This window comes from Mauremys mutica, chromosome 2 (assembly GCF_020497125.1).
Source record: "Mauremys mutica isolate MM-2020 ecotype Southern chromosome 2, ASM2049712v1, whole genome shotgun sequence".
Classification (NCBI taxonomy): Eukaryota; Metazoa; Chordata; order Testudines; family Geoemydidae; genus Mauremys; species Mauremys mutica.
Genome location: NC_059073.1, coordinates 223,446,349 through 223,464,004, shown reverse-complemented (window position 1 = coordinate 223,464,004; position 17,656 = coordinate 223,446,349). Strand labels below are relative to the sequence as shown.

Here is a 17,656-nt window from a genome sequence, read left to right as displayed (position 1 = left end):
ACTTTAAAAGATTGTAAAATTATCTTGTGAGTAATGAGCCTTCAGGCCTGGTCTACACCTAATCAGGCCTGGTCTACACCTAAAATTCACATCTCTGAGACATAGTTAAGACGACTAAGCTCCAATGTAGACTGTAGAACCATCTGTAGAATTTTTTCGTTGATCTAGCTACTGCCTCTCAAGGGGTGGGTACGTTCCAGCGGCATAGCTGCAGCTATGTTGCTCCTGTGCTTGTAGTGTATTCATACCCTAAGGCCATGTCTACACTACAAAATTATATTGACCTAACTTACATCGGCATACAGCCACTGCAGTTATTAAATTGCTTGTGTGCGCGCACACTTGGCTCCTTGTGTCAGCGGTGCACATCCTCATCAGGAGTGTTTGTATTGTCAGTGGGGGGCATTGTGGGATGGCTCCTGAAAGCCAGTAACAGTCGACGTAAGCAACACGTCTGCCTAATTACATTGACCGTGACTCTATGCCAATCAGGGAGGTGGTGTTACTAAATTGGCATAAAGAGTCACTTATATCGGTAGGAACCAAATTTAAGTGAAGACACTTCCACAGATAGGTCGATGAAAGGCATCTTATGACAGCCTAACCCTGTAGTGTGGACCAGGCCTAAGACTGAGGTCAGAGTTTACCATGGGGTTCCCACTTTTCTGCCAGATGTAATGATACAGAAATCATCTGCACTCTTAATTGCTGCTTTGCTGAGGTAATTGTTGCCTGAGTGTACCTGCATATGCTAATTTAAAAGAGACAGTAGGCCAATTCAGTTATGTTTTTTTTAAACTGACACAGAACACTTGAACATCTTCACTGTTCATTTTTATATCAAGCTAGTTGTATTGCAATATCTCGGATGAGCTGAGATGTTTAATCACAGAGCAATAAATCACTTATGTGACCCATCGCCATAGTACCCAGTTACCAGTTGTTAAGCTTCACAGTTTCTTTTTGGTGGCCATTATACTAACAAATTTGTTTTAATTTGTTTACATATTGGATTGAAAATTGAGCTTTACAATGTTCACTTTTGAATTTTGATTTAAAAACACATAAAACAATGGTGTAATCCTGGTTAGTAGAAAATTGAGAGAAAAATGTAAAGTTTACAAAATATTACAGGGAATAAGTCCTTCGGGAATTTCTTTAAACAGCTTTGAGCAGTATTTTGACATCCTGGGAGCCTTAGCCTACTCCTGTTGTAGTCAAAAGCTTCATCAACTTCAGTGGGAGCAAAATTGTACCCTTGCTCAGAGTTGCTTTGGTAATGCAAGACTCTGGTTCATATTGTACACTAAGTTCCACCCATTGATTCCCCATAATAGAGCCCAATAGTTTTAAAAAAATTGTGAAGCTAACAATTTGAAGTGTGTTGCTAATCCCGCTTGAGTTTGTATTCCCTCTTGCACCCAAAATTCCCATCTAAATCATGTGTAAGTGATGAAAGATCAAGTCCTTTGCATTGAATAACTTTTTTTTTTGAGTTGTTGATATTATTGTGCATTTAGCTTGATTTACTGATGATTACTGAGGCTTTTCAAGATTTATTCATCAAAGCTTCTATTGACTGAGCAGGATTATTATTATTTGTATAACAGTATCAGAGGGGTAGCCGTGTTAGTCTGGTTCTGTAGAAGCAGCAAAGAATCCTGTGGCACCTTATAGACTAACAGAAGTTTTGCAGCATGAGCTTTCGTGGGTGAATACCCACTTCTTCGGATGCCGAAGAAGTGGGTATTCACCCACGAAAGCTCATGCTGCAAAACTTCTGTTAGTCTATAAGGTGCCACAGGATTCTTTGCTGCTTCTATTTGTATAACAGTAATGCCTAGATGCCCCAGCCGAGATCAGGGCCCTGCTCTGCTATTGATTGTACAAGTATCTAGAAAGATAAAGTCCCTGCCCAAAACAGCCTTAACAGGCCACTTCACCTTGTAGGGTCCCTTTAAATATAGGCGAATCTCATCTTACGTGGGGGTTCCGTTCCGCGGTTAGCGTATAAAGCGAAAACCGCGTATAGTCAAAATTACATTGTGTTGAATGGCAGGCGGAATCGCCCACACTACAGATACAGTATTAAAATTGTTATTTTTCTCTTTTTTGTTTTTGCTGACCGCGTAAAGCTGAAATCGCGCATGTTAAATACACCTAAGATGCGACAGACCTGTATGTGTTAACTACTTATGCTAAACAATCTGTTTTGCCTTGTATTTAGCTGTTAAGCCGAGGGCTTGTCTACACTGGCAAGTTTCTGTGCAGTAAAGCAGCGTTTTGCACTCAAACTGCAGATGTGTACATACTGCCAAGCCACTTTCTGCGCAGAAACTCCTCAGTTGCAACGCTGCAAAAAAACCCACCTCTGCGAGAGTCGTAAGGCTATTTGGACAGAGGCTCTGGTGCTCTATTGCCAGTGTAGACACTTGATTGCTTTCTGTGCTGTAATTGGCCTCCAGAGCTGTCCCATAATGTCTCAAGCTGCCCTGCACAGAGCCCCTCCCCTTTCAGAGCACCGTTTCTGGCAGCCCCTGCTGTGCTGTGCTGATCTGCTCTGGGACACAAAGCAAACCATTAATGTGGAATGTTCAAGCTGTTGCACACAGAGGCAGGTGTGGGGGGCGGGATGGGGGGGAGAGAGAGACAGAGAGAGATTGCTGTGCGGAGAGCCCAGGGATGGAGGCGGGGGCTGATGTCGGGTTTCCCCCTCCCCCTGCCTCAGGACTCGTTGCTTCCTGCTGCTGTCTGAACTTATAAGACAGCATGCTGATATACTCTCTGTCCCCCAAAACAGTGTCTCTCTCCCCCTCTCCATACACATACACACTCCCTGTCAGACACTCTTTCTCCCTCCCCACACACACTTCTGTTGAAAAGCAGCTGGCAATGTAGTAGGACAGGGGTCCCCAACCTTTTCAGGACCAGGGACCGGTCGGGAGCGCTCGTCCCGCGCCTCAGCTGGACCGCCCGCAGGCGTGCCTGCGGGAGGTCCACCGGCTCCGGTTGAGCCGCGCGACCAGCGAACCGTCCGCAGTCATGCCTGCGGGAGGTCCACCGGAGCCCCGAGAGCAGCGGACCTCCCGCAGGCATGACTGCGGAGGGAGCGCTCGTCCTGCGGCTCGGGTAGACCTCCCGCATGCACGCCTGCGGGACGTCCACTGGGTCGGTTCGCGGCCCAGTTTGTAAGAGGCCGCGGCCCGGTACCGGGCCGTGGACCGGGGGTTGGGGACCCCTGTAGTAGGATGTCCATAGAACAATGGGATTGGGAAACCTGCATCACGTGACTCTGTGACTGCCCCATGAGGCATTGCAAACCCTTCCCAAAGCACCCTGAAGCCAGGTGCACAGAGGGATAGCTACCACAATGCACTGCTGTCTTTGCGGTGCAAGAGCTGCTAATGTAGATGCACTCCAGCGTCACAAGGAGCACAATGTGGACACGCACTGGCGGTTTAATTCCAGCATTTTAATAAAAGTAGTATAACTTGTGGCGCAGAAACTTGCCAGTGTAGCCTAAGTTTCCCAGATCTGAAGAAGAGCTCTGTGTACTCTCGAAAGCTTGTCTCTCTCACCAAGAGAAGTTGGCCCAGTAAAAGAGATACTACCTCACCTATCTTGTCTGTCTACTATTTACATGGACCAGACACACAAAGGGTTGGAGAAAGGAAATATTCTCTCCATTGTACATATGGCTATTTGAGGTTCAGACAAATTAAGTGACTTGCCCAAGGAAATCAGTGTTAGAGCTGGGAATTGAACACGGATCTTCAGAGTCGCAATTTTGTTCCTCATTCACAGTAGCATTTTTCTCCTCCAAGTGTGCTGCTTTTTGGGTCTAATCTTGTCCCCCTTACACGAATAAGAATTGCTAGACCTGGTTCCTTATTTTCAATTTGATGGCTGTGAATTGGGCTCATTGTTAAGTATTTAGTTATGTTAAGTGATTTTGACAGATATATTATTTGAAGCCTACTGTAGGAATTCTGCCTGGTATAGAGTTCCTGGTATAGAGCAATGATCCAAAGCAGGGGTTTTCAACCTTTTTCTTTCCGAGGCTCCCCCCAACATGCTTTATAAAAACTCCAGGGCCCACCTTTGTCACAGCAGCTGTTTTTCTGCAGTAGATTAAAAGCCAGGGCCAGCATTAGGGGGTAGGAAGCAGGGGAATGGCCTGGGCCGCGACACCACAGGTGGCTCCATGAAGCTAAGTTGCTCAGGCTTCGGTTTTAACCTGGGGTGGCGGGGTTTGGGCGTGGGCTTCAGCTTTCTGCCCTGGGCCCCAGCGAATCTAACGCCGGCCCTGCTCTCTGGTTTATTTTGGCGGACCCCCCTGAAACCTGCTCAGGGGGCCCTGGATGAGAACCACTGATCTAAAGAATCATGTTTAGCTTTTCAACAAACAGACAAGGATAGCTTTGGCTCTCTGAAGTAGAAAACCACATTATAAAAATTTAATGTCGATATTTAATCTTCTGGTGTCCCTTATGAAAATGCAAGGCCACTTCCCATAATAAAAGTCAGCCTGAGGACTAATTTTTTTTTGTTTTTTGGCCTTCAGCCCAGGTCATGTAGTTACAGTATACGGTGATTAGTTGATTCTGAATTCCCCCTCCCCTTTTTTAAGACCTAAACTGTCTTGTAGAGCTGTACTATGTCATGAATAAAATCAATGCTCAAAAAATTATGACCATGAGTTAAAATGAAATAAGTAATGTAACATTATAGATTAAAGACAGATGTGTGCAGCTGACAAGACATGAGCTCATTAGAAGGGGGAGGGAAAAAAGAGGATATGGAAAGTAAAAATAAATAAATGTACTTATAGACATCTAAAAATGTAGATGTATTGTCTCCATATGGGCCATGATTGGTAGCTTTTATTTCAATCCCAGTGCATTGTGTTCACGTATAAAATATTCAAAAGAAATGACGATGGTGATAGTACTAGTATCCCAGTTTAATAACAAAAATTTAAGCTGATGGATCACAAACTAGAAATGTTTTTTTTTCTTTTTAAACATGTTTTTTTTCACGGTTTGAGCTAATTACGGTGCTGTGTAAATGGAATATGCATGATTTGCTGTGTATTTAAAGTCCTCATTCACTGTAATGGTCAAGCAGACAGCTTCAGTGACTGAGAGGGAACAGATTTGCAAGAGGTTTTTTCCTAACAAAACATCTTTGTTTAAAAAAAGAAAAGAAAATCAAAGTCTTTACCTATGGTATCTCCCTTTGTTTTCATCCCATTGTCTGTGAGCTGCACCTGTTGTCTATATGGTAAGAATAGCAGGGATTCATAGCCCAGCAACAGTACTCAGCCAGAATCCCGTGTGACCGGGTCAAACACATACTCACTCCAGGGTCATGGCCAGGTTACTAAGTCAAGGCTGGCAAGCCTCCATGATAATGTTTTCTTTTTCTCTCACTCTTTTTTTTGTCTTCCAAACCAGATTTAAAAAAAAAAAAAAACCAACAAAACAACAACCTCATAAAAATGCAAACTATTTGTTTAAGTATGACAGATTCAAAGCACTTTATTATTAAAAAATTTTTGAGGGGCAGGAGTCAGTGATATTTTGGATTTAATTTGATGATATAGTTTTGAATGGCATACGAAAGAAATAAATGTGTATGGAAACAAATGAAACCCACTTTTCCACTGCCTAGATTTTTACTGGAAGATGATTAAAGGCAGACTCTTTTTCTAGACTAGACATAAAAATTAAATGATCTACAGTATATAGTTATTTTTGCAAATGTTTAGAGGCTTATAAATAATGTCTACAATGAAATGCACACATACAAGCGGCAGAGAATCTGTTTCTAATTACTTGTACTTTAGCTGAACTTTGGCGTTTCCTTTGACTTTCTGCCTAATGTATGTGAGCTGTGTGCCTTGCACTCCAGCAGTGAATTCACAAAAAAAAAAAAAAAAAAAAATAGACTGACTGACTTCTTGGTGCCAACAAAAATGAGGGTTAACAGAATGTTTTGACCAAATGCAACACTTTTCTATTCACCCTAATTAGCTGAAATTGCTCCTTCCCACCAGGGACTCAGAACCCAGTGTTCAAAGTTCCCTTGGGGCTATCCAGGAAATGCCATTTGCTTTACAACTTTTTATTCTTTTAACACTCAGCTGTCCAAAGTGTGCATTAAAATGCAGTCTTAATAATCTAAGTTTCTAGTAAAATGAAAGGGGCTTCATAATGCTTGTCTGCTTTTAATCAGCCACAAAATAAAATACCTCTATCTGTCAACATGGTTTAGCTAGCAGTAAATTAGCTCTTGTACACTCTTTTAAGGATCTTATCTGCTACTTTATCTAACCTTTAGAAAAATTTCAAACATGTTAGGAATCATTAAGTTACCTTTTGTTTGAGAATCCCTGAATGCTTAAGTGGAACTTGTGTTTTGTAACTTCTTTTATGCTGTATTTTCTCAGGTGAATTGAGATTCCCAAGTGTCATATCCTCTGCTAACAGCAAAACATTAAAAATCAAGTTGTGTTTTGTTTTCCCCACTTTGGGGAAATTGTAGGATTACTTTAAAATTGCATTAGCTGGGACTCCACCTTCCTGTTTGTAACACATACACCTAGATACAGAATGCCTTTTTTTCCTGCTGCTCTTGCCCAAACAACCTATGTGAAGTAATAATAATAGTACTTTGTTCCTATAAATAACATCTTTCATCCAGTGACTGCAAAGTGGTTTACAAACATGAATCAATTAAGCCTCTGGCACCATTCCAGGGAGTTGCCAGCATACCATTTTACTGATTGCCTCCTTGCCTCAGTTTACCTAAGTCCAAGGATACACAGTAAGTTACTAACAGATAGAAATAGAGCCCAGGTGATCTGAATCCAGGCCCTCTGCACAACTACAGTTCTTGTCTATAACCGAAAATAAACAAGCCCTGTAATTGTTTTCTTGTGACAAATAAAACTCACTAGGCGTTTGTTCTTGTGACACGTGTTTCCAGTGTATGGGCTAAGCCAATTTAATAGCAGATATAGCTGAGCTGGTTTGGGAGGTGTATTTCTTGTTCTTGTTGTTTTTTGATTGTCATCTCCATTTTCAAATTGTCTACCTTGGCAGTTCTATAGTAGCCTCCTCAGCATCTTCAGTTGCTGACTCTGCTTTGTGCATTTATGAACAGAGCCGGGTGTTTCATCTCATCTAAGTAACACAAGTTACTGTGGCTTGGCCAGAGTCTGACAGAGCTTTGTTGAGCATATGGTTAGCAATTTGAACACCACCATTGAATGCTGCTTCTTATTTGGAATAAACAATCAAAAAAGTAGAAGCAGATCAGAATTATTCCTAAAAGACTGCTTTCTCCAAACTAAAATCATATAAGGATGGCAAGAGTGCAGTTGTTTTACCAAATAACACAACCCTCGTTCCCCATGGGATGTCTAAAAACTGGTTTTTACACTGAGTGAGATAGCTCATTGAGCTAATATAGAACACATTGTCTGCTGAGATTGCAGAGTTTTAGAGCTAAATTTTTATCATTCCAGATACTGATTGGGAGCCACTAAGATGCATGTACTAGCATGAAATAAGGAACAGAATGTTTGAGACCTCTCAAGGGCATTTGATGAATCTAACTTTAATTTAAAAGGACTAATAGATTATTGATTTAAGCAGGGTGACTGTGCACAAATCAATAACAGAGTGCTCTGTGTCTATCTTAAATGCTAAAAATGACTATTAAAAGAAAGAATATAGTGGATTTTGTCTTTTTTTTTTTTTTTTTTAAAGAAAAATCTTAACCTTTCCTCTGTAGAGTTGGAACCTGTAGCATGTTACTTGTAACATGGTTTTGCTAAGGTGTCAGTGAATTCTGAAGAATGGGGGTTGGGAATGAATCTCGAATGTAATACAAATGCAACATTTTAAAAATGTGAAAACCATCTTGGACAGTAAATCTTGTCCAAAATGTTCTGTTGACTAATATTCTTAGTGTTCACTTTTAAGACTCTTGAGAGTTAGCTCTGTGGATAATGTCTAATATTTCTGGACGGATACAAGTTAATACGTTACATCATTTCTATGTATCTGTTGAAAAATTCGAGGTATTTGTCCGAGAAGCAGCAGAACAACTTACTGAAACAAGGAAATGTATTGCACATCTACAATAAATATGAATGATGGTGTATCAGAGAAAACTAATACAGATCCTTTGAAAAGATCAAGTTCACATCTTTTATCCTGCTTCACAGAGCTTTCGTGTTGTTTCCCAGAAAGGAATAACTAATGCCTCAACAGATTCAAAATAAATGTCCATCCAGAAATATTAAGGCAGTAAAGTGACAAGATGTCATAATAATAATGCCCCTTTTCAAAGTGGTTTACAAACATTAATATCCCATAAGGCAGATAAATAGGTGTTACTGCATGATGTCAATGTACAGATAGAGAAACTGTAGGATTAGAACTTGCTGTCCTATGCTTAAATCATCAATCTCTTAATGCACATTGATGATTTTCCATATCCTTCCATGACAAACTTGCATCCTGAAAATGTTCCCTCTGTTGAGGAAGTAGGTGAGAGACTTCATAGCATGTTTAACTAAAAGATAGATGTTGAATGGATAGATATTTCACATGTCATTCCCCATCAAAGACTACATTCTGTGCTCACATGTGCTCACCAATAGCTCATGTTTAATTCCAAAGGCAGAATCTAGAATATGATCTAAATTCTGTCCTCTGATGCCCAAATTCATTTCCTAGTCTAGCCTAAAGGATTTGTGTTGGGGGTATCTTAGCATGGAATTTGGCCCAGTGTGTGGATCTGACGCCATGTGCCTTTTGGAAAATGGGATTGCAAGATTATGGAAGGGGCTGAATTTATGCATCCTACTTATTTAAAAAAATACATCTGTGTTTAGGGAGACAGAGTGTGGATCTGATGGTATCTCTTTGTAAATGTTGCGAAGAAAGCCAAACATATCCTTGTGAAACACAATTTTTTTAGTAGCTGTAAAGGAATAAATAATAGAGTAGATAAAAGTCAAAGGTAATGCACTAAAATGGTGGTTTTTCTTTTCTTTATTTTTTTCTTTTGTAGCCATTGAAACTCAGAGTACCAGTTCTGAAGAACTTGTCCCAAGCCCACCTTCTCCACTTCCTCCTCCTCGTGTTTACAAGCCCTGTTTTGTCTGTCAGGACAAGTCATCTGGATATCATTATGGCGTCAGTGCCTGTGAGGGATGTAAGGTGAGTACCAAAACCCCATTGGTATTTTGTTAGACAGCCCTGCGTTTCTTTTAGAGATAGGCTAAGCAGATTAGTTTCAGACTGGATTGAATGCCTCCAAAGGCAGGATAGTTTGGCCTTACTCACTAAGTCAGAGTTAATTCAAGCAGGCAGACAAGTGGTTGTCATTCCTGGAGTAACCTGTCCTCTCCATCCTTGCAGCAGTATATGATTGGCTGACATAAGGATGGAATTGGAACAGGGCCGGTGCAAGGAAGTTTTGCACCCCTGCGCACCCTGAGGCGCCCCCCCCCGTGGCAGCTCCCCCCCGCCCTGAGGCGCCCCCCCCTATCCCCCCGCGGCAGCTCCCCACCCCCCAGCCGGGGAGCCATGTGGCGCCTCCCTACTCCAGCTCACCTCTGCTCCACGTCCTCCCGGAGCACACCGCCCCCGCTCTAATTCTCCTCCCAGGCTTACAGTGCCAAACAGCTGATTGGCGCTGCAAGCCTGGGAGGTGGGAGAAGTGGAGCAGCAACCACGCTCGGGGAGGAACCGCTGTAAAAAAAAAAAATTGGGGGCACTGCTTTTCAGCACCCCCAAATCTTGGCACCCTAGGCAACCGCCTAGTTCGCCTTAATGGTAGCACCAGCCCTGAATTGGAAGTACATCTTAGATGTGTTACTTTGCAGAATGATGTAAAAACACATGATGGCTCCTTCTCTTAATTCATTGTGTCCACCGATAAATTAAGTATTGCATTGGGAGGTGAGGTTCACATGACTATTTGCTGTCCTTAGTTCATCTTCTCTGTTATACTTTTATGTAGTATACTGCCTATAGTACTGCCTATTTAGAGATGTAAAGGTCGAATATGGATCTGAGCCTTCCCAAAGTTCAGCAGAATTGAGATCTTTGGTGTTGGCTCAACCCTTACACAATTAAGGGCCAGCATTAAGTTAAAATGTGAGCATGGTTCCAAACTTTCCAGAAATGTATCAGTGGTCAGATCTGGGGTTTCATTATGGACCCCACAGACAAAGCAGAATGGCAGCTGTTAAACTATCTTTGACAGACTACAAAGTAGAAATAAGGATGTGGTTGCCAGCTACTTTTAACATTGTGATTGTTAGTATTTTAGTTGAATATCGATACACATTTTTACATAGACAGTTTGTGAGGAATCCATGGCATCTGGGAATTGGAGTACTAGCGTATATACTTGCAGAGACTGAACATGCATCAGAGAGGTTATGTGAGCTGAGCCGTGTGTGTTTGAGAGAGAATACATAGAACAGTTAGATAAGGGAATTGTGCAACATGATCATGATAGCCACATTTTTTTCTAGCAATGTTAGAGGGACATATCAAAATATTTTGGGGGAAATTATGAAAAAAAGGTGCCTAAGTAGGAGTTATATAGTTCTTGGTTTTATTAGTGATTAGTACCTACTGTGCAATACCTGTTTTGGTAGGAGAGAATGGTTATAGAGCAGAAGTACTATCAACATTATTGTATTTTGAAATCTGGTTCTGTAGTCCACATGGATATGCTTCTACCCCCTACACAAGTGCATGTACATATGCTCATACACACACAAAGCTAAGTTTAGTGATGTTTTTTAGGCAAATATTCTAGTCAAGTCCTGCCAGATATTAATAGCCAGTGTGGAAAGAGCAACAGCGTGCAGGCACGGACAGTGGTGAGTGCTACTGTACAAAAGGTTTGAGTTTAGGGTGGATGTTTGTTGCACAGAACAGTCTCAGTCTTGCAGCATGATTATAGTGTCCCACAAATTCAGTGGGAAGACCTGAATGTAGGACAAGGAATGATATTAGTATGGGATAACACACCTTGAGATCATTCTCTTCTATACTAACACACACTAATTATGGTATCTGGAGGTAACACACTATAAAAATGGTAAAATATTTTAACCTTCCATTAAAAAATCTGCATTTATTAAAAGAAATGAATAAAATCTATATTTTGGTGTATTCTTATGAAATATTGGAATTTGTTCTGATTTTGTTATTAGTCAGCCACACATTTAGGCCCCAGTTCTGCAGCTTCTGTAGGGTGCAGGGTGTCTGCTGCACCAATATGGACCCTCTCTCCTCACTCCAGTTGGTTTGCACTATTGTGATTTTGATTTCAGTGGTGCGCTGACTTCTTCAGGAAAGAAGTTACAGGATCTCAGCCTGATATTTTTGCTCCATAAATATACCATAAATAGGTATTTGAAAGTTAGCATATAAGATCATCTATGTTTTAAATTCTCCTTCCAGTGTTGAATTTTTGCTTGTATTATCTAGCCATGTTCTCAAGTACTGTCATGCTGTGGTTGTTGCCATGCTGCTGAAATTTTCTTTTCTGTTTGAAAAACTACAATAGAAACTTGTAAATCTCACTTCACTTAATTGCACATCTGCTCTTCCTGAGATGGGCACAGAAAAATGGTTGTATCCCTTCCCTTTTTCAGCAAGAATGTAATTGCAGAATGCAAGAGAGAGGTTGCATGTTTCAAAGATTTCATTATTTTTGAAAAATATGTTCAAGTGTACTTATGACATACCAGGGTACAATCCAGACCAATGAATGGCTGTGTCACTTCTGCCCTGTAACATGCGCTATCTCTGTTTGTTTTCCTTTACAAGGTTTTGCGGCTTTAGCCTCCAACCTGAACTGCTCACAAACAGACTCCAGCATGTTAGTCACTCCCAGCTATGTCTGTGTGCGTGCTGCAGCCACACCTTGGCTCTTACCAACCTTAAAGATTACCACAGAGTGTCCACAACACACTCCCAGTCCCCAGATTCCCTCCCCACCAAAACGTGTCCTGTACTGCCCAGCCCTCTGCTGGACAGTACACATGTATCGAATCGGTTATTCCTTTAAGGGAATAATAGGCACACAACTTGCTGCCCCAAATGGAGTTACCCAGACTCTTCAACTTAAACACACTGGATTAGATAAAATGGTAAAACAAGTTTATTAACTGCAAAGAGAGAGATTTTAAGTGAGTACAAGTAATGAGGCATAAAAGTCATGACTGGTTACAAGAGAAATAAAGATAAAATGCAATTGGTGCCTCACCTAACAAACTGAGCTTGTGTTTGTCAGTCTGTTTGTTTGTTTGGTTGTTTGAGGGACCGTGTGCTCTGGCTGGCAGTTGGAGGCAGGTTTGAAAGCTCGAAGCCTCTGGTAATTGGCTGAGCCTTAATCAGTGGGCGGGGCATTCACTCAGGCCAGGGCTTTATAAAGCCGCGCACAAGCGACCAGGGGCTGCTAACAGGGAGTTTCGCAAGGGAGTTTAGAAGGGGAGTGGGAAGGGAGCGGGAGTCCCTCGCCGGCCGTAACCCCTTCCCTGTGGCCCCCCCCCTAAAACCCTAAAACCTATAAACCAAACTACATTCCATAACTACTTCCCGTAAACCACCCTTTCACTAACTAGGAGACAATGCAGGCAGAAGCCCAGCAGCAGAGTGGGGGCTATCCAGTTTATTGCACTGACTGTCGCATGTATGATTACCTGCCCTGTGGGCAGGTGGCGTATGTGTGCAGTCGGTGCAAGGAGCTCCTGGCCCTCAGAGACCATGTACGGACTTTGGAGGCCAGGGTGGCGGAACTGGAGGAGCTGAGAGAGGCAGAGAGGTATGTTGATGAGGCTTTCCGGGACACTGTAGAATTGTCCCACCTCCGCTTAGACAGCTCCTGTGCTGTTGAGGAGGAAGAAGGGCCCAGAGAAGTAGAGCAGTCAATGGGAGCAGAGGGAAACCTTCCCGTAGTTGGGACCCTCCTTCCAGATGGTGCTGGGGTTGCCTCTCGCACTGAGGTTGCCTCTCCGGGGGAGGGAACTCCAGTTTCTAGGAAAAGGCAGGTGTTAGTAATGGGAGATTCGATTATTAGAAATGTAGATAGCTGGGTCTGTGATGACCGGGAGAACCATATGGTGACTTGCCTGCCTGGTGCGAAGGTTGCGGATCTCTCGAGGCATCTAGATAGACTTATGTGTAGTGCTGGGGAGGAGCCGGTGGTCGTGGTACATGTAGGTACCAATGACATTGGGAAGGGTAGGAGAGACGTCCTGGAAGCCAAATTTAGGCTGCTAGGGAAGAGACTGAAATCCAGGACCTCTATGGTGGCATTTTCAGAAATGCTCCCAGTTCCACGCGCAGGTCCGGGTAGGCAGGCAGAGCTTCAGAGTCTCAATGCGTGGATGAGACAATGGTGTAGAGAGGAGGGGTTCGTGTTCATTAGGAACTGGGGAAACTTCTGGGATGGGAGGAGCCTATACAGGAGAGATGGGCTCCACCTAAACCAAAGTGGAACCAGACTGCTGGCACTAAACATTAAAAAGGTTGTAGAGCAGTTTTTAAACTAGGAGATGGGGAAAAGCCGACTGCTGCAGAGGAGCGTGTGGATCGGACACAGACTTCTCTTAGGGGAGAGTCTGATGATAGAGAATCTCCAGGTTATAGTCAGGAGCAGAGGAATGAGAAGTATAATGTAAGGGCCGGATCAGATGATAAACAGTCACATAAAAAAGAATCTGGCACATCAGAAAAAGGCAGGCTAATAAACAGGGACAAGTTTTTAAAGTGCTTGTACTCAAATGCCAGAAGTCTAAATAATAAGATGGGTGAACTAGAGTGCCTTGTGATAAAGGAGGATATAGATGTAATAGGCATCACAGAAACCTGGTGGACTGAGAGCAATCAATGGGACACAATCATTCCGGGGTACAAAATATATCGGAAGGACAGAACAGGCCGTGCGGGGGGAGGAGTGGCACTATATGTTAAAGAAAGTGTAGATTCAAATGAAGTAAAAATCTTAAGCAAATCCACAGGTTCCATAGAGTCTCTATGGATAGAAATTTCATGCTCTAGTAAAAATATAACAGTAGGGATCTATTATCAACCACCTGACCAGGAAAGTAATAGTGATGATGAAATGCTAAGGGAAATTAGAGAGGCTATCAAAATTAAGAACCCAATAATAGTGGGGGATTTCAATTATCCCCATATTGACTGGGAACATGTCACTTCAGGACAAAATGCAGAGATAAAATTTCTCGATACTTTAAATGACTGCTTCATGGAGCAGCTGGTACGGGAACCCACAAGGGGAGAGGCGACTCTAGATTTAATCCTGAGTGGAGCGCAGGAGCTGGTCCAAGAGGTAACTATAGCGGGACCGCTTGGAAATAGTGACCATAATACAATAGCATTCAACATCCCTGTGGTGGGAAGAACATCTCAACTGCCCAACACTGTGGCCTTTAATTTCAAAAGGGGGAACTATACAAAAATGAGGGGGTTAGTTAGACAAAAGTTAAAAGGTACAGTGACTAAAGTGAAATCCCTGCAAGTTGCGTGGGCCCTTTTTAAAGACACCATAATAGAGGCCCAACTTCAATGTATACCCCAAATTAAGAAAAACAGTAAAAGAACTAAAAAAGAGCCACCGTGGCTTAACAACCATGTAAAAGAAGCAGTGAGAGATAAAAAGACTTCCTTTAAAAAGTGGAAGTCAAATCCTAGTGAGGCAAATAGAAAGGAGCACAAACACTGCCAACTTAAGTGCAAGAGTGTAATAAGAAAAGCCAAAGAGGAGTTTGAAGAACGGCTAGCCAAAAACTCCAAAGGTAATAACAAAATGTTTTTTAAGTACATCAGAAGCAGGAAGCCTGCTAAACGACCAGTGGGGCCCCTTGATGATCAAAATTCAAAAGGAGCGCTTAAAGATGATAAAGTCATTGCGGAGAAACTAAATGGATTCTTTGCTTCAGTCTTCACGGCTGAGGATGTTAGGGAGATTCCCAAACCTGAGCTGGCTTTTGTAGGTGACAAATCTGAGGAACTGTCACAGATTGAAGTGTCACTAGAGGAGGTTTTGGAATTAATTGATAAACTCAACATTAACAAGTCACCGGGACCAGATGGCATTCACCCAAGAGTTCTGAAAGAACTCAAATGTGAAGTTGCGGAACTATTAACTAAGGTTTGTAAGCTGTCCTTTAAATCGGCTTCGGTACCCAATGACTGGAAGTTAGCTAATGTAACGCCAATATTTAAAAAGGGCTCTAGGGGTGATCCCGGCAATTACAGACCGGTAAGTCTAACGTCGGTACCGGGCAAATTAGTTGAAACAATAGTAAAGAATAAAATTGTCAGACACATAGAAAAACATAAACTCTTGAGCAATAGTCAACATGGTTTCTGTAAAGGGAAATCGTGTCTTACTAATCTATTAGAGTTCTTTGAAGGGGTCAACAAACATGTGGACAAGGGGGATCCGGTGGACATAGTGTACTTAGATTTCCAGAAAGCCTTTGACAAGGTCCCTCACCAAAGGCTCTTACGTAAATTAAGCTGTCATGGGATAAAAGGAAAGGTCCTTTCATGGATTGAGAACTGGTTAAAGGACAGGGAACAAAGGGTAGGAATTAATGGTAAATTCTCAGAATGGAGAGGGGTAACTAGTGGTGTTCCCCAAGGGACAGTCCTAGGACCAATCCTATTCAATTTATTCATAAATGATCTGGAGAAAGGGGTAAACAGTGAGGTGGCAAAGTCTGCAGATGATACTAAACTACTCAAGATAGTTAAGACCAAAGCAGATTGTGAAGAACTTCAAAAAGATCTCACAAAACTAAGTGATTGGGCAACAAAATGGCAAATGAAATTTAATGTGGATAAATGTAAAGTAATGCACATTGGAAAAAATAACCCCAACTATACATACAACATGATGGGGGCTAATTTAGCTACAACGAGTCAGGAAAAAGATCTTGGAGTTATCGTGGATAGTTCTCTGAAGATGTCCACGCAGTGTGCAGAGGCGGTCAAAAAAGCAAACAGGATGTTAGGAATCATTAAAAAGGGTATAGAGAATAAGACTGAGAATATAGTATTGCCCTTATATAAATCCATGGTACGCCCACATCTCGAATACTGTGTACAGATGTGGTCTCCTCACCTCAAAAAAGATATTCTAGCACTAGAAAAGGTTCAGAAAAGGGCAACTAAAATGATTAGGGGTTTAGAGAGGGTCCCATATGAGGAAAGATTAAAGAGGCTAGGACTCTTCAGTTTGGAAAAGAGAAGACTAAGGGGGGACATGATAGAGGTATATAAAATCATGAGTGATGTTGAGAAAGTGGATAAGGAAAAGTTATTTACTTATTCCCATAATACAAGAACTAGGGGTCACCAAATGAAATTAATAGGCAGCAGGTTTAAAACAAATAAAAGGAAGTTCTTCTTCACGCAGCGCACAGTCAACTTGTGGAACTCCTTACCTGAGGAGGTTGTGAAGGCTAGGACTATAACAATGTTTAAAAGGGGACTGGATAAATTCATGGTGGCTAAGTCCATAAATGGCTATTAGCCAGGATGGGTAAGAATGGTGTCCCTAGCCTCTGTTCGTCAGAGGATGGAGATGGATGGCAAGAGAGAGATCACTTGATCATTGCCTGTTAGGTTCACTCCCTCAGGGGCACCTGGCATTGGCCACTGTCGGTAGACAGATACTGGGCTAGATGGACCTTTGGTCTGACCCGGTACGGCCTTTTTTATGTTCTTATGTTCTTATATTAGATTCAAGGCAAAGTTTTCTCACCTCATATTTTCAGCAGTCTGACTGACCAAACTCTTTAGGTCAGGACCCCTCTTCCAGAGTCCAGTGGCTGCTTTCTTTGTCTCTTCTGGTGCAGTGAATGTAATGGGTAGGGAGAGAGAGGAGGGGGAGTGCCTTGGGGTCTGCCCCTTCTTTTTATAGTCACGTCCCTCCTTAACGCTGCTATGTGCATTTTGCCATGATGAATTGATCAGCAAATAATGAGTTTTTAAATGATACCTCACAAGACAGGCCTTGTAGAAAAATTATTACAATAGTGTGTAGGGTGTGAATATGGGTATATTCTGTCACAATATTATATAACTTTTATTGGAACATTCCAAAGAATTATCATACATAATTCAAACAAAACCACACTTGTCAAAATATATGAAAAAGTCTGTTTTGTAATACATTTTTTTACTTGCTAATTTGAAAAATTGATAATTCTGCACTTAGATACCATATTGACAGAGGCTGTTAGAAGTAAATCTAAGATAAATATATAGAGACAATAATGGGTATGTCAGTGAGAATTCGCAAGATTCTAGTGTAGTGGTTTGAATCTTTGCAGCTGTCAGTACTTGTGCGCAGTGTTCAGTGATTAGAGATTGCCTGATGAGCTTTCTGGTCAACACGAAATTATATCCTTACTGACAGCTGGCAGTTACTTTGTAAAGACAGAATACTGATATAGTCAAAAGTACCTAGAACCCTACCGCCAACCTTTGAGACTTCTAGACTGAAAACACTGATCTTTCCTCTTTCCAAAAATTTTATCTTCTCCTCTTCACTCCCCCTTTGTACCATTCTGTCCATT

General features: G+C 42.0%; 1 protein-coding gene across 9 annotated transcripts in view; it reads left to right on the top strand.

The window, feature by feature from the left end:
- The window catches only part of RARB (retinoic acid receptor beta), a 499,718-nt gene that overhangs the window by 384,296 nt on the left and 97,766 nt on the right, over positions 1-17,656 (top strand). For all 9 annotated transcript variants that reach the window (XM_045003219.1, XM_045003215.1, XM_045003220.1 and 6 more), the window contains one exon: positions 9,088-9,236. In XM_045003219.1, coding sequence (XP_044859154.1) covers positions 9,088-9,236 — 149 coding nt within the window. The remainder of the gene's footprint in view (positions 1-9,087; positions 9,237-17,656) is intronic.